Consider the following 16487-nt stretch of genomic DNA (forward strand, 5'->3'; position numbering starts at 1 on the left):
ACCCTGCCCAGGCTCCCAGGGGCCCTCAGGAGCTCCCTGAGCACCAGGCCCCAGAAGCCCATCCCTGCAGGCGGGACCGGTCCTCAGTCAGAAATGCTGGACGTTGACTGTCCGAGTTTCCACTGAGGACTCGGCTCTCGAGTCGGCTGTGCACTGGGAGGCCCACAGGAGGCAGGGAACCCATCAGACGAGGGTCCTTCCATTCTACTTTCTTCTATGGAAAATGAAGTTTCAATCTAACTGGTCTGTTACCCCAGGTGCAAAAGGGGACTCCTGACCACCTGGGGACTCCCCGAGGTCCTCAGGCATCTCCTGGGTGGGAGAGAGCCTCGTGTGGGCATGCACTGGTCAGGGAGCAGCAGCAGGGGCCTGGCCCCCCTCGGCCCTGTGACAGCAGGTCCCTGCTGAAACCAGCACAGGCCCACAAGGCCTCACTGTGAGCTTCCAGCCCCAGGGAGCTCTCAGGGGGGTCTCAACATTGGGGGCCTGGGGAGGGGGCCGTGGCAGGCAAGGGCAGCCTGGGTGTTACATCCTTGGCACCACCCTGGCCAGTGATAAGCCACAGGGCTTCCTCTCCAGCAGCGGCAAGGGTGGTGGACTACTGCATATTTATGGGACACCAGCTCAGAACAGTTTCCAGGGACTAAGGGCCACAGGTCCCGGGTCGCCTGTAAACGTGACATTTCTGCACCTTTTGGCCTAACTTGAGGCCCAAATGTTTGCATGGAGTAAGTCCTTTCCCTGCTAATCACTTGCAAAGAAAAGCAAGAGCTATTCTTTTGAAGCAGTCTACACTTGTCACAGCGCGAGCAGGAAGGCCTGTTTGGGCCCCCCCAGGGTTGGCGCCTTCCATCTCAGGGGACAGTCAAACTCTGTGAGATGCGAGCTCCAAGATGGGATTTGAGTTTCTCCTTGTGAATGACACCAATTCCGTGGAAACAGAGATGGGAGGGGAAAGGAAAGGGAGCAGAGAAGCAGCAGAGGCCGTGGTTCTGCCACCCCAAGACTCTCCTGCCCTGGGTCAGGGGTCGGGATTTCTGCAGCTCCTCTTACCTCCTCCTGCCTACGGAGTTGACAGAATCCCTGTTTCCGCCCCTGCCAACAATCCTAGCTCTGGTGCCTACCTGCTGTATGACCTTGGGCAAGTCAGGTGGCTGTTTTATGCCTCAGTTTCTTCATCTATAAAATGGGAACAGTAATGGCAAGTTGTTGCGAGGATAGTCAAAGTATGTAAAGTGCTCAGAGCAGGGTGCAGCCCATAGGCATTATCAGCCATTATGATTATCAGTGTTATTACTATGCCTCCCCTTCCTCAAATTCTAAGCCCCCCCTTACTACTGAAACCCCTCTGTGCACATACACATGCACGGGTATATGCAGACGCAGATGTCTGTGTACTGTATGTATATGCATGTGCACACGGTGGCAATTTGTGCAAGATGTCCCTGGGCTCTCATCCAGGGGAAATTCCACCCTTGAGCACCAGAAGGTTCTCTCTTGCTCTGCCTGGGATGTGTGAGGAGCACAGAGGCAGGGGATGGCACGAGAGACCTACAGTGACAAAGCACACCCACAGAGGAGGCCAGAGTGCCCCCATGCTGGGAAGGGGAAGCAGGGGTGCTCCCCGCCCACCGGGACCCTTGAGCCCCTAACCGCAGTCCTCGTCCTCCTCCACCATCGTTGCTTACCTCCCCCGTGACAGCCGGAGGAAGTGAGTTTGTTGCATTTGGGAAGAACTTCCTCCTGCACATCCACGAACCCCCTGGCCAGGAAGCGCCAGAGGGGCCAGATGCCCGAGTGGACCCTCTCAGCCCTCCACTGGCTCAGTGAGCACTGGCAGGTCCCTCATGGGGCGTGTCCCAGTGGTGCATCCCGGGGGCAGGCTGACCCTGACCCCCGCCTCCTGCGGCTGTGGTGAACACACGTTCAGAGCTTAGACTAGCGCCCGACACACAGTGAGCACTCAAGAAATGACTGCTTTTCTTGGTACCGAAGAAGCCACTCTCTGAGACCGCAATGAGGGGGCAGATAATAAACATGGCAGACCCTAATAGAGGGCTTACCATGCGCCAGGCTGGGCCACCCGTCTCACATGGGTTAGTGCACTTACTCTCCATGCTAGCCCTAGATGCCCACCTGATTACAGCCACACGTCGCTTAACGCCTAGGCTGTGTGGTACTAATCCTGTGGGACCACCATCGGATATGTGATCCGATGTTGACCAAAACGTCATTACATGGTGCACAACAGTATTATCACCCATTCCTTCCCGTGAGGAAACTAAGGCACTGAGCAGCTAAGGACCTTGTTCGCAGGTCAAGCAGCCAGCAAGCCGCAGGCCCCATATCTGCATCCAGCCACTCCCAAATGTGTGTCTGAGGAGGCTTTGGGGGGCTCCCACCCCAATGTGCCCAGCATCTGCAGCTTAGGACAGCACACGACTCTGGGCAGCTCTGCCCTCTGCCTTCCAGGTTCCTGCCCCTTACTCCGTGCCTGGGCGCGACCTGGGCTCAAAATGAGCGCTGGTGGTGGGAGCCAGGGCCCCTGCGGGCAGCGCTCCCTGGAACGATGCAGCTGCCTGAAGGGCTCTCCCCTGTGCCAGTGTGATTGCAAAGACGCCTGCAGAATTGCTTTTCCTGTGACTGTCAAAGAGCGCTGAGCTGCCAGCTCTCCTGTCCTGACAGCACGGGGGAGGACAGCGTCCCATGAGGGGCTGTGGAGAGGAGCCGGAGAGGACTTGCAGGGACTGAAGAACGGAGAGAGGTGACTCAAGGGGCTTCTGAGGAAGGACGGGAATAGGGCCTGCCCAGAGCAGGCAGGATGCAGAGCTTTCCCCCTTCCTCCTGATGGACACACCTGGACCCAGACTAACCTCCAGGAGAGACTTAAAGAGATTTAAACAGCTGGCTAATGGGAGTCTCTTTGCATAGAATAGGTGCACTCTGTCAAAGAACAGGACTAGGGTAGGGCCAGAGAAATTCATCACACACTAAAATCATGATTGAGCTGCCAGACAGCAGTGGTCAGAGACCCCAGGGCCATCCAGACAGCCCTTTGTGTCCTTCCTAGACAGCCCCCTCCTTGGGCTCAGGGACCTGTCTGGCTGCTGAGCTCCCAGGAGGCCGGAGGGGTGTGACCTCCCTCCCTCCCTGCCTCCCACCACCCAGGCCCAGCCCAGGGCTGGCTATAAAGCTGGCCCAGCCTGGCTCCCAGCACACCCAGCCGGGACCCTCCTGGAGCCTCCTCGGGGGACACACCCGCTCTGTCCTCCTCCTCCTGCGCAGCACCATGCAGCCCATGTGGCTCTGCTGGGCACTCTGGGCGCTGCCCCTGACCGGCCCCGGGGCGGCCCTGACCGAGGAGCAGATCCTGGGCAGCCTGCTGCAGCAGCTGCACCTCAGCGAGGTGCCTGCCCTGGACCAGGGCGACATGGGGCAGCTGGTCATCCCCACCCACGTGAGGGCCCAGTACGTGGCCCTGCTGCAGCACAGCCACGGCACCCACTCCCGAGGGAAGAGGTTCAGCCAGAACTTCCGAGGTGAGCCCTCCCTCCCTGCCTCCTGGTCCTTGGGGAGGCAGCTAAGACTGGGAGTGTCTGTCTGGGGGACCAGGGTCCGTGGGGCAGTGAGGAGGGTCCATGGATGTGAGGACAGCTGGGCCTGGGCCTCTGTTTGCACTGAGGGCCCCAACAGGCTGGACTCCCTGTCAAAGCCGAGGCCTCAGAGAAGAGGCAGGTGGAGAAGGACCCTGGCTCGGCTTCAATGTTCCGGGGAGGAGTCAGGGCGTCTTGGGTACCACTTTCACGCTGCCACCACTAGTGCCTGACCTTGAGCAAATGGCTTGAAAACCATCTCCGAATCTGTCTGCTGCCCTGGAATATTGGTGACTATGTCAGACCCATCTCCCAGTCCAGGAATATGAAAGTGTGGACAGAAACGTGTTGGAGTAACGGAAATATACTCAAGTACAACATCGGGTTATCCAGCTGTCAGGGATGCAGCTGGCCTGAGTCCTATTCCTCCTCTCACCTCCCTGGGCCTGGGGCTCACCTCCTTAGTGCCTAGAGCTAGACCCAAGGCCAGGTGACCCCAGGTGAGGGTTCTGGTCCTTAGCATCTCAGCTGAGGTAGCCTGCCAACTTAGGGTCCCAGTGTGGGCCCTTCCCGCCGGGTGGAGAGTGTTCTAAACGAGGCCCTAGACCCAGGGGGGATTTTCAGGTAACCGGGCTTTCCGCAGAGAGTCAGAATAGAGCTGGTAGCGCCCCATCTGGCCACCCTATCAGTGGCCCTGCCACCCTCAGAGCTCCCGTGGTGCCCGGAGAGGCCCCCTGACCCCGCTCGTGTCCGCAGAGGTGGCCGGCAGGCTCCTGGGGTCCGACGCCTCCAGGCACCTGCTGGTGTTCGCCATGGAGCAGCGGCTGCCCCCCGACCGCGAGCTGCTGCAGGCCGTGCTGCGCCTCTTCCAGGAGCCGGTCCCCGAGGCCGCGCTCCGCACGCACGGCCGGCTCTCCCCGCGCAGCCACCGGGCCCGGGTCACCGTCGAGTGGCTGCACGTCCGCGACGACGGCTCCAACCGCACCTCCCTCATCGACTCCAGGTGGGGAGGTGGCGGCTGGCGGGGGCGGGAGGGGGAGGGGACAGAAGAGGGGGCGGGGCCCAGCGCGGGAGGGGCGGGGAAAGGCGGGGGCGGGGCCCGTCTGTCCCCACCCACGGGACGGGGAGAGGCTCCCCAGGGCCTCCCCGAGCCGCCCCGGCCCACCCTGAGCGCCGGCCTCCTTCGCCGTGTCGCACGCAGGCTGGTGTCCGTCCACGAGAGCGGCTGGAAGGCCTTCGACGTGACGGAGGCCGTGAACTTCTGGCGGCAGCTGGGCCGGCCCCGGCAGCCGCTGCTGCTGCAGGTGTCGGTGCAGCGGGAGCAGCCGGGCCCGCGGGCGGCCAGCGCGCACAGGCTGGTCCGCTTCGCCTCCCAGGGCCCGGCGGGCGGCGGGCGCGGCGAGCCGCAGCTGGAGCTGCACAGCCTGGACCTCGGCCGCTACGGGTAGGCGCTGCGGGTGCAAGGGGCGGACCCCGAGGGGGAGGCAGATAGGGAATAAACTTGTATGGAAATGGGCAACGTTTCGGCGTGCTGTGGCAATGAAGGAACGTATACAATTTCTCCTTCGACGCCCCGGAGTAATATCAGTTATCATTTATTTTCTGGTTACTTCTAGTTATCCATCCTTATCACTGATGGCCAGCATTTGAACATGAGAGATGGGTCATAAATCTCCCTCCCCGATGCCCCCCTAGGCCCCGCCCTGGGCCCTGTGACCCCGGGCCTCCCGGCTGACCTCTGCCTCTGCCTCTCCTTGCCCCCACAGAGCTCAGGGCGACTGTGACCCTGAGGCGCCGGTGACCGAGGGCACCCGCTGCTGCCGCCGGGAGATGTACATCGACCTGGAGGGGCTGAAGTGGGCCGAGAACTGGGTCCTGGAGCCCCCGGGCTTCCTGGCCTATGAGTGTGTGGGCACGTGCCGGCAGCCCCCGGAGCCCCTGAGCTTCAAGTGGCCGTTTCTGGGGCCGCGGCAGTGCATCGCCTCGGAGACGACCTCACTGCCCGTGATCGTCAGCGTCAAGGAGGGAGGCCGGCCCAGGGCCCAGGTGGTCAGCCTGCCCGACATGAGGGTGCAGAAGTGCAGCTGCGCCTCGGACGGGGCGCCCGTGCCCAGGAAGCTGGAGCCGTAGGTGCGGGTGTAGCCACTGGGGCCTCTGACTAGACACGTGCACCAAAGCAGATCTTAATGTAGGTCTTAATTTTCTTCTTAGCAAGTTACCCCTGCTCTGAGTGCCCCTTTTTACCTTTCCTTGTGTTCTTCCATTTCTTGTCCTCCTGTCTATCACCCACCCTAAGCACTTACATGAGTAACCAACGCAACTCGGATTGCTGAGCTCTGGAAGGAAATTCCAGGCTCCTTGCTAAAGGATGCAGCTGAGCATGGACAGACTGTCCGCTGGGAACTTCTGTTCTCTGGCTAATTCTCAACTGAGTATGGGACAACACACCCTATGATGAAAACTTGGAGAACAAAATGATTTACCCTATTACCTGATGAATTAAAAGAAAACCAAAAAATCCCTCTGTTTCCCCTAAATGAGGAGGATGTCTAAAAAGAACCCCATCCCCCCAAAGGTTGAGCCATTCTTGATTTTTGTAAACATACCTGGTTCCCCATTCCCTGAGAGGTGCTGGGAGGGGCGATAAGGGCTTCAGGCTAGAGGCAGTGGACAGGGAAACAGGACACCTGGCTTCTGGATCTTACAGGGCCACCAGCTGTGACCTCAAGCAAATGCCGATGCCTTAGGGCCACTGTTTCCCCTTAGAAAGGAGGAGTTGGGATTGCTCTAAGACTTCATTGCCCTGGTGATTAGACAGCCCTGACCTCACCCACTTCTTGGGAGAGCGAGCATAGCCTTTGCTAATTCAGGTTATTTCTCCCACTGTTTTAGAGAACTTATCACCAGAACCCACATGTACTTACATTTTCTTTTTTAATTTAGAAAAAGAAATTGAATGTAGATAATCTGCTGAAATAAAAGTGATGTTTCACCCAGTGTCTCTGTATTTAATTTCTACTGTTAATAATCTCTTTAATTTCTAGCATCCTTTACCTAAGAGAGAAGGCAGCAATAATGGGGAGTGAGAGCAACATAATGATCTGAAGAAAGGGGGTGATCCAGGACCCCCAACCTCTAGGGGGTGCCGAAGATCGCAATAACTAAGTTTAGATTCAGCTTTCATTTATAATATTTCTATCCCCCCAATTCTCATTCCAAAAATAGTACTGTAAACAGTCACTCACATATTGCACCTCTTTAGAAAGCATTTTTCCTTGCAGTGGTGGGGATGGGGACCAGGCGGGGGTGACAATGGTGTGGTAAGCAAGCTGACATTTACTGAACATTCACTATGAACCAGGGAGCTGTGCTAGGTAATGTCATATACATTATATCACTTCATTCGTGCAACTATTCCGTGAGGTAGGTATTATTATTCCCACTTTCCAGATGGAGAAATCAAGGCAGAGGCAGTGCAAATGTGTTGAGTCTCTACCCCATGGGATGGGTTATAGAACTCCTTCCCACTCCACCCTGGGGAGTGTGCTCTGCTGGAGACACAGGTGATATTAACATGTCCCTTGGAAGCTGCCACATCTGGCAATTCCCCTATATTTACCTGTCCCAGATGCTGGGTTTCCTATGCTTGACTACTGAAGTTCATGGACTCTGTTTTTACCTACAAAGCTAATTAATAGCAACTGAACAGTGGAGGGGAAAATGGAGTTAGTCTAGAGACAGCCAGGATTTGAGGACGTGGCAAGAATATTGAGATCACCTCCAAGAGACATCAGAATGAAGCCTTCCTACTTGGGATGTTGCGAGTACCAGGGCATCGTTGCTTTTTCCACAAGGATATCAATACCATCTAAAGAATTCCACCAGCTATTCCACGACATATCTGTGGCTCCAAGAGATCTGTGGACTCCCAGCCAGTCACACGCCACCAGTGGCAAGGATGGGTCTGCTCACATCATCCCATGTGAGCTAAAAATTCCAGGGGACTGGCTTCATTTCAAAATGTAAGGATATGCTCACTAGCACAGGGCGACAGTGTGGCGGACAGAATGTTCTCCCCAGTCCTTGGAACCTGTGACTATGTTATGTTACATAGCAAAGGGGACTTTGCAGATATAATTAAGGTCATGTACCTTAAAATAGGGAGAGTACCTTGAATTATCCAGGTGCGCCCAATCTAATGCTACGAAAGCCGAGAAGGTTCTCTGGCTGGAGGCAGGAGAGATGAGGCGGAAGCGGAGGTCAGAGATCTGAAGCACGAGAAGCACTCGACCTGCCATCGCCAGTTTGAAGATGAAGGGGGCCATGAGCCAAGGAGTGAGCGGTTTCTAGAAGCTGAGAATGACTCCTGGCTGACAGCTAGCAAGGAAAGGGAAGCTCAGTCCTACGGCCACATGGAACCGAATTCTGCCAACAATCTGAATGAGGCCAGAGGCTGATTCTCCCCTAGGGTCTCCAGATAAGAACCCAGATGAGCCGACACCTTGATTTGGCCTGTGGGACCCAGAGCAGAGAACCCAGCTGGGCCCACTCAGACTTCTGATCTACAAAGTTGAGATGACACATTTGTTTTAAGCTGCTAAATTTGTGGTGAATTGTCATGGCAGCAATAGAAAATTAATACAGATAGTAAACCAGATCCCATCAGAAGTGAGCTGTAATTACAATTTTCTCACTCAAAAGATGAAGTAACAGCATTAAAGATAATTTTGAATGAACGGAAAACCACCCATAATCCCACCATCATAAAACAAAACCATTTTGTTTCTTGCATAGCTCCTGTTTACACACAACCTGACCTGTTTACATTCAACATGAGTACATACTTGTGGTTTTTTGTTAGGAAGACTATCCCTGAGCTGTGCCAATCTGTGCCAATCTTCCTCTATTTTGTATGTGGGACGCCGCCACAGCATGGCTTGATGAGCAGTGTGTAGGTCTGTGCCTGATATCTGAACCCACAAACCCCAGGCTGCCAACACTGAGCACATGAACTTAACCACTACGCCACTGGGTAGGTCCCAAGTACATACTTGTTTGAAAAATCAAGTTTCAGACGTGCCTTACTGCATAGGAAAAAAAAGTGCCAAGCTATATTCCAAAAGCGTCACGTTGGTTCTCTCTAGGGGTGCGATTAAAGGCAATGCTCATTTCCCCATTTGATCTAATTTTTAGTTTTTCCACAATAAACAAAGATTATTGGTGTAATAACAACAACAAAAGCAAAAATGCATGCAAAATGCGCCTCCCTGGAGAGCTTCCTAAATCAGGAGGGATTGGGGACCAAGCGGACTTGCCATTTGACTGGCTGGGAGCAGGTCAGGCTTCTCCCTCATTCCCTGGATCATCCCCATCCTTAGAAGAGACAAGCCTGCTGTGTAGAGACAGACTCTGAGAGTGAAGAACCTGGACAAGCGAAGGCAGAAACGAAGCATTATCCACTTCGTCTGCAACAGCTGGAGGGGACGAGGGGACAGGAAGGGGCAGGGAGAGAGGGAGGAAGGGCAGGAGCAGCTGAGCCCATCTGCTGGTGGGTGAGAGGATCGGAGGAGAGGGGTGAAAGTGGGCAGTCCTGGAGGCTTAGCAAACTGCCCTGTTTTCCTTCTGGGCCTCTCTGTTCAGATGGAGTAAGACAGACAAGGAGAGGCTATGTCCACGGCAGGACAGCAGTACCAGGTTGGGGCCCTCCTTGAGGGTATGTCCTAAGTGGCCGGGCGGGGAGGACGGGTCTTCTCTCTCCCCATCTCATCTCATCTCATCCATCCAACGCTTGCACCCAAAGAAACTTCACAAGCATGAGACATAATCACCAGGGGAGCCACGCTGCGGCCACTTCACCAACGAAATGGGCCTTTAGACTCAGCATGGTCATTACAAGAAAATGAAATGGGATTGCCTACAATGAAAATACATATAAACAACTTTGTACTTATACACTTTAAACTTCAGAGATGAAAAAATAACAGATCTCAAAGTACCACAAAAAATACCCAGTTTCTGGTCAGTGGCCCACACATCCAAGCTTGGTGAGGAGGCCTTCTCCTAAGTGGCCTGCCCTGGCTGGGGATCCAGCCAGCACTGGGGGTCAACAACATGGCCTCCTTGCCTAGCGCCTCATAGTTCTCCTATTTCATCTCTACTCCCGGAAGCTGAGGCAGGAGGTAGCAAGACCACCAGGAAAGGATGGATGTGTACGGGGGTGACAGGAGTGACACCAGTTCCCCACACCCTGCCCCAACCCAACACACACACATTTGGCCTTGGTACAACGTCCTGGACTGCAGGCCAGAGCCAGGGAGCCAAGGGGCCCTGTAGCTTCCCAAGTGTACCATGGGGAGCCCGAGTGTCCCTCAGAGGAACAGGCAGCACCGGGAAGCTGCGGAGGAATGTGGCTCCCATCTCCCCACTGCCTGACAAAGACTCCTTTGCAGCAAGAAAGAACACGGCCACGTGGAGGCAAGGAGAGATGAGTGACAAGGAAAAGAGGCAGGATGCTGGCAGCACTGAGTCTAGCTCCCGTCCCCGTGGTTCCCATGATGTAGGGGCTCCTTCTGGGTAGTATGCTCCCCGGCACCTTTCCCAAGGGCTATGTCAAAAGTCCCCCTTTTCTGTCACTCGGTTTGACCTGTCGTGTTTCTGGTACCAGAGCCCATGCTGGTGACCACTAGGCTAGGCTGCAACACGGCCACCACCCGGAGCCTCTACGCGCTGAACCCCGAAATCTTGCTGGTAGGAATCCACACTAAGGAAATAATCAGTTAGGCAAAGATTTTACCACAGTAGCATGAATAATACTTTTAAAAATTGATATGTTTTGTGAGGATAGGGACTTCCGTCTGTTTTGCTTACGGCTGTATCCCCAGAACCTGGCTCAACAAATATATATTGAGTGAATTAATAAACCTCATGTTGATCTCTCGGAGAATGGTTAAATTGGGACACTGCATCCAGACAATGGAATGCCAAGCAATCACTAAAATCTTGTTTTAAATAACTTTTCAGTGACATTAGAAAATTCTCACTATAGATCTAGTATAGAAATTCCAAAACCATACATATATCACTTATTTCTAGTGATGGAAAACCTATGTACGCACAGAAATACAATAATACAAGGAAATACAATAATACAAGGAAACACACCAAAATGTTTGCAAGAAACTATCCTAAGGAAGCATGACTACAGGTGATTTCTTACTTTTAATTTTTTTGTATTTCCCCAATTTTTCTCAATATGCACGTATTACTTTTCTAATCAGAGAACGTTACAGAAATATTGTTTTCCTTAATAGTAAATATTTGGTCCTCACTTTTAAGGGTGCATAAACTGGGGACCCGGGACTAGCTGCGGTGTGTGATCAACTGAGGAAAACTGCAGAAAGCGGCCCCCTGCTGGGGTGGGGAGTGTGGATTCTACGGAGAGGGCTCTGGAAAAACCGGCAGAGAGGTGGAGGGAAACTAAGGGTCTCTCTAGCTCTTCTGAATCCTCTAGGGACGCCACCTCCTTCCTCTGTACTTTCCCCCGTCACCTGTTCCCCCTAGTACTTACATTTACTACTGATGAAAAAGGAAACATCGCATTCGTGGAGCTTTTTAAAGCAAGTGGGATGGGGTAGGGTGGAGAAGAGGAGTCACAGACTTCCTTATCCTCTAGCCAGGACCTAAGGAGCTGATCATTTTCCTAAACCGATCCTCTTTGCACTCTAAAGGGACCAACTCTCGTGAACCACGCACGATCAAGTGAATAAACGGTGCTGCCCCCGCCGCCTCCCCGCGGGGCCGGGCGGAAGAGGGAGGAATCCAGGACTACCAGCTCCAGCCCCGCGAATCCCGGGGCGCACGGGTCTCCACGCTCCTGTCTGGGCCCCCGCCAGGGGGGGTCACATTCAACCACTCAAATCTGCGACCTGGAGGCTTCCTCTTGCCCACAGGCAGCTGATGGCCAGCGCTAGAAGAATATTAGACACACCTGGTCCAGTCCCTGCCCTGAGCCGAATGGAGTCTGCACAGCGAGTTACATCCTCCGGGGAGGATGGGGAACCCAGGTCAGCTCCGCGTGGGCGCAAGCTGGCGGAAATCCAGGCGTCCGCGCGCCGCGTCCGAAGTTCCGCCCGCCAATCCCGTGCGCAGGAGGCGGGCGCACGGCCAGGCTCGGCCGCGGATTGGTCCGCCCCGAGCTCCCGGCCGCAGATTGGCAGCTCTGAAGGGGCGGGCCCACGTGGGGCCCTGCGGCGCCGTCCGCGAGTGAGCGAGTGAGTGAGGAGGGGTCGCGGGACCCAGGCGGAAGCCGCCGGCCACGCCCCGCGTCCGGCTACTCCTTGGATCCGGGCCCGGGGTGCTCCGCCCGCTGCGCCGCGCCCTCTCCTGCCTTCCTCCGGGGCACCTCCGGGCCGCGCTGGGAAAACGCGGAGCCGGGCCATGAGCGTGGGCTTCATCGGCGCCGGCCAGCTGGCCTGCGCCCTGGCGCGGGGCTTCACGGCCGCAGGTGAGCGCTGCGGGCGGGCGGCGCTCCCTCGGCCCGGGACCTGCGCGTGCACGAACGCGTGAAGAAGGGGGATTTGCGACTTGCGGGGGGAGGTGAGGCTCCTGTTAAGCAGCCAGTCTTCCGTCTGCGTAAGGGATGCAGCGGGAGGAGAGACCGGGCCTGTTGGAGCGTCGCCGGCTTGATCCTGCTTTCCCACGGAAAGCGTGGGCACCGGGTGTGCCGGGAGCCCCGGCTGAAAAGCTCTGTGTTCTGCAGGCATCCTGTCGGCTCACAAGATCATAGCCAGCTCCCCGGAAATGGACCTGCCCACGGTGTCCGCGCTCAGGGTAGGTGGGGAGAGGTGGGTGCGGAAGCGGGTGGAGGCCCAGCAGGAGGGTGGCTTGCTGAGCTGAGCCCCTGAGCTGGTGGCTTGCGCCGACCTCCCCGCCGGGGGCATCGCGATCCTCACCTTGCCTGGGGCAGCTCGGAGTGGTGGGAGCACCGAGGCAGGCGGACTCGGCTTCAAATCCAGACGCTGGGGCGGTTAGAAAATTGCTTGAGGTGTTTATGTGTGGAAAGCATCTGTAGGTGCCCAGTAAATACTTGGTTTTCTTCATCGACTAGCTGTGTGACCTTAAGGTACTCAGCTTACTCTGAGCCTCAGCGTCCTCATTCATAAAATGGAGAACACAGTGCCCAGTTTGCTGAGTTATTCTGAGGCATGAATGAGTGTGTTGAGAAAGATCGTGATGAGTTAGTTGTTCTCTCTCTTAATAAAAGAATATCCCAAGTCTTTACCCCAAACCTGGGCAGTGTAGGAGAGAATGTCTAATGAGGCAGGTGACAGGCAGTGTCTGTGCCTAGGGTGGCTGGTGTGCCTAGCACTGGAGCTTAGTTTGAAGTCCTAGAGGGATGGGTGGCCTCCAGCCCACGCCTGGACCACACGGAGACCATGCTGTCCTATGAGCAAGGGTCTGGGGTTGGCAAAGGGCCTGACCCAGCTCTGCCTCTGATCATCAGGCACTACCATTTCATTTTTATCTTTGCCGTGTTCCAGCCATGGAACCTTCTTACCTGGCAGAGGGGTGCCTTGGGTGCCAGAGGATTGGTGGGGCTGGGGGAAAACCATTTCCTGGTTGCCATGGAGAAGCTTGTCCATGCCCAGCATCTGTGCTCACTTGCTCAGTAGCAACATTGGAAAACCATGCCAATGAGGGTAGGGGCAGACACTGAGGGGACGGGGCAGGGAATTCTGGGCTGCAGCTGGCAGAATGAACTTGGCAGTTCAGCTGCTCCTTGTGAGGGCTGGACCTCCTGAGGCTGCCCGGCGCTGTGAGCTGGGTAGTCTCCTCCTGCAGAAGATGGGCGTGAACCTGACCCGAAGCAACAAGGAGACAGTGAGGCACAGCGACGTCCTGTTCCTGGCCGTGAAGCCACACATTATCCCCTTCATCCTGGACGAGATTGGGGCTGACGTCCAGGCCAGGCACATCGTGGTCTCCTGTGCGGCTGGTGTCACCATCAGCTCTGTGGAGAAGGTACCTGTCTCAGCCCTCATGTCCTGTGTGAGGGGATGGGGGGTGCTAGTGGGAATTGTGCCTGGCAACCCACTCGGCCCTCTTCCTTGCCCCAGAAGCTACTGGCGTTCCAGCCGGCCCCCAAGGTGATTCGCTGCATGACCAACACGCCTGTGGTCGTGCGGGAGGGCGCCACGGTGTACGCCACAGGCACCCACGCCCTGGTGGAGGATGGGCAGCTCCTGGAGCAGCTCATGAGCAGCGTGGGCTTCTGCACGGAGGTGGAGGAAGACCTCATTGACGCCGTCACGGGGCTCAGCGGCAGTGGCCCTGCCTACGTAAGGCCCTCATATACTTGCTCAGCCTTCTGGGGACCCAGAGGAGCAAGACGGGCTGGCAGGCAGGCTTGGGCTGGGGTGTCGCCCAACTCTTAGGTGTGACTGGCTGGTGGAGGAGGCTGACCTCTGGAGCTAGTTCCAGTCATCAGGAAAAGCAGACCCTGGGAGGCGCCCTTGAGTGCCTGTGGCCCTGGGACTCAGTGAGCGTCTCCACAGGCGTTCATGGCCCTGGATGCGTTGGCTGATGGTGGGGTGAAGATGGGCTTGCCGCGGCGCCTGGCGGTCCGACTGGGGGCCCAGGCCTTGCTGGTTAGTACCTTCCCCCTGCATGTCCTGGAGCAGGGTCTGGGATGGGGGTTCTTGTGGGTCACCAGGGTCCGGGCAGGGGTTGGCTGGGATGCTGGGACAGGGATCGGGGAAGAGCAGTGGGCGTGGAGAAGCCTGTCCCACGGTGCCCCAGCAGGTCTCTCCTTCAATACTCCCTGGAATAGGGGGCTGCCAAGATGCTGCTGGACTCGGAGCAGCATCCAGGCCAGCTCAAGGACAACGTCTGCTCCCCCGGGGGGGCCACCATCCACGCCCTGCACTTCCTGGAGAGTGGGGGCTTCCGCTCCCTGCTCATCAATGCGGTTGAGGCGTCCTGCGTCCGAACACGGTGGGTCACTCTCCTCCACCCCAGGCCCTCCACTCCGAGACGGCCACTGGTGTGGGCTGGGCACCGTCTTGCAGAACCTGCTGTCCGTGGTCCCATTAGCAGTGTAGGAGTCCGTGCTCTGTTAGTAACCATGATTTGTTAGACTTTGTTTAGCTAAGGGTTTACGGGCCTCACTTTGTTTAATTCTCACCACAGTGCTGATGGCGGGGATTAGCTTTGATTTATAGACGAGGACGTTGAGGCTCCGATGGTTTTCCCAAGGTCGCAGCTAATAGGTGATGGAGGCGGGATTTGACTTCAAGTCCACGACTCCAGACCCTGTGATTCTCCTCTCTCCCCGTATAATCACAGATACCGCTGCAGCTCTTCATCTGTGCAGTAGCCCGCCCTTAGTTAAATAGCGCTTCTCAGAGGCTTGGGGGAGTATTTGGTGGGGGGTTCTAATTTTTAGTGGGATCAAGTCAACAAGGGTTGGGGACTCTGTGGACCGGGAAGTTCTGGCTCCAAGTTGATTGCCTTCCTCCTTCCTCCCCTCTGGGGCTTTGTCTGCAGAGAGCTGCAGTCCATGGCCGACCAAGAGAAGATCTCCCCAGCCGCGCTCAAGAAGACCCTCCTGGACAGAGTGAAGCTCGAGTCCCCCACGGTGTCCATGCTGACCCCCTCCAGCTCGGGGAAGCTGCTCACGAGAAGCCCAGCCCCAGGAGACAGGAAGGACTAAGGCAGCCTCTGCCGTCCTCTCTGTGACCAGGGCCCTTGGCAGAGGGGCCGTGCAGGGAGAGGGCAGGCTCAGATTCCAAGGTTTCAGATCCTTGTTAGGAAACCCCCTTTAATCTGTTCAGACCTAGCAGCACTAGTTTCCCCTCCGTCCTGCGTTGAAGCTGCTCTGAAGGGGCGGTTGATGCCAGAAGCCAGCTGCAGCTGCACACCTGCCACTGTTGCAGGAGAGAGGCTGGCACTCCAGGCAGAGCCCCAGCTCGGTAGGGAGGACCAACTGGAGCCCAAGGCAGGATCAGTTGACACCAAGTCAGAGAGGCGAGAGGTACAAAAACGTGACAAGGGTTTTTTTCTTTGCATTGAAGGTGAGTGTCTTAGAGTTGTCACAATTAGAAATGCACGAAATCAGACAATGCTTATATTTAACTCTTGCTTCATAGGTGCACCATTGAAAAAGTGCTATTCAGTGCTGCCAAGTGTAGCTACTTTAATAAAGTTTTATTTTCGATTGCCCTGCTTTTCTTAGGCTTAATCTTAGTCATCGTTCTAGAGACTTGAGGCCGTTACCAGGTGCTCCCTGCTTCTGTGGGGAGCATCGTCTAAGGGCATGAAGGAGGTATGAGAGAAAATAAGGGAGCAGGCCCTGGGAGCTGTAATGACACTCAGCTCCAACCCAGCCCCCGGGGTAGAGTCAGGAGATTGTGTTCTAGGATGAGCAAGGCTCATGGTGGAGAAGAGCCAGGTGGCCTGGGTGGAGGGTGGGACAGCAGCCCAGGCACGAATGAGGAAGCTGCCGACTTTGTAGGGGGGCAGGCACCTGGCTAAGCATTGGCTCCCCCAGCCGCCCTTTGAGGGAGGATCTCTTCTCTTGCTCACTTTATAAAAGATGCTGAGGCCTAGAGGGGTTAAGTGACTTCTTACCCCAGCTAAGCGGCTGGTCAGTGGTGGGGCTGTCCATTTTAGCCACTGGCTCTCCTGCCTCCCAGAATCCAAGGCTGGGTGTGCCGTCCACACAGCCAGACTGGGGCCGCGGTTTCCCCCTGCAGGCTGGTGTGCCTCGCGCTTGTTCTCTGGAGCTCGCCACCCGTGGCATTGGCATCAGCATCAGCTCCGAGTTCAAATCTTAGTTTCTTCCTCTTTCAACTCGGCAGCCTTGGAGAGGTTACGGAACATCTCTGATCTCAAGGT

The 16487-nt window shown here is 56.1% G+C and overlaps 2 protein-coding genes across 3 annotated transcripts; both read left to right on the forward strand.

The window, feature by feature from the left end:
- Positions 1–3289: 3289 nt before the first annotated feature.
- LOC103567686 (left-right determination factor 1-like) lies at positions 3290–6590 on the forward strand. The gene is made up of 5 exons (XM_070602002.1): positions 3290–3539; positions 3713–3792; positions 4301–4596; positions 4795–5037; positions 5360–6590. The coding sequence occupies exons 1-5, from the start codon at positions 3290–3292 to the stop codon at positions 5721–5723; spliced, it is 1233 nt and encodes a 410-aa protein (XP_070458103.1). The 3' UTR covers positions 5724–6590.
- Positions 6591–11735: 5145 nt separating this feature from the next.
- PYCR2 (pyrroline-5-carboxylate reductase 2) lies at positions 11736–15812 on the forward strand. 2 transcript variants are annotated; one of them, XM_008544386.2, is made up of 7 exons: positions 11736–12096; positions 12352–12422; positions 13434–13613; positions 13709–13930; positions 14147–14239; positions 14422–14585; positions 15138–15812. In XM_008544386.2, the coding sequence occupies exons 1-7, from the start codon at positions 12030–12032 to the stop codon at positions 15301–15303; spliced, it is 963 nt and encodes a 320-aa protein (XP_008542608.1). In that variant the 5' UTR covers positions 11736–12029; the 3' UTR covers positions 15304–15812. The 2 variants fall into 2 exon arrangements, with proteins under 2 accessions (XP_008542608.1, XP_070458684.1); XM_070602583.1 differs by having other exon boundaries at positions 11828–12188.
- Positions 15813–16487: the final 675 nt, after the last annotated feature.

This window comes from Equus przewalskii, chromosome 31 (assembly GCF_037783145.1).
Source record: "Equus przewalskii isolate Varuska chromosome 31, EquPr2, whole genome shotgun sequence".
NCBI lineage: Eukaryota > Metazoa > Chordata > Mammalia > Perissodactyla > Equidae > Equus > Equus przewalskii.

Bases quoted from the DNA above. Each gene is read 5' to 3' on its own strand.
- LOC103567686 (XM_070602002.1), top strand. From the start codon at position 3,290: ATGCAGCCCATGTGGCTCTGCTGGGCACTCTGGGCGCTGCCCCTGACC. The intron at 3,793-4,300 runs GTACCACTTTCA...TGCCACCCTCAG, and splicing joins GAGGAGTCAGGGCGTCTTGG to AGCTCCCGTGGTGCCCGGAG. The intron at 4,597-4,794 runs GTGGGGAGGTGG...TGTCGCACGCAG, and splicing joins ACCTCCCTCATCGACTCCAG to GCTGGTGTCCGTCCACGAGA.
- PYCR2 (XM_008544386.2), top strand. From the start codon at position 12,030: ATGAGCGTGGGCTTCATCGGCGCCGGCCAGCTGGCCTGCGCCCTGGCG. The intron at 12,423-13,433 runs GTAGGTGGGGAG...CTCCTCCTGCAG, and splicing joins CCACGGTGTCCGCGCTCAGG to AAGATGGGCGTGAACCTGAC. The intron at 13,614-13,708 runs GTACCTGTCTCA...TCCTTGCCCCAG, and splicing joins CCATCAGCTCTGTGGAGAAG to AAGCTACTGGCGTTCCAGCC.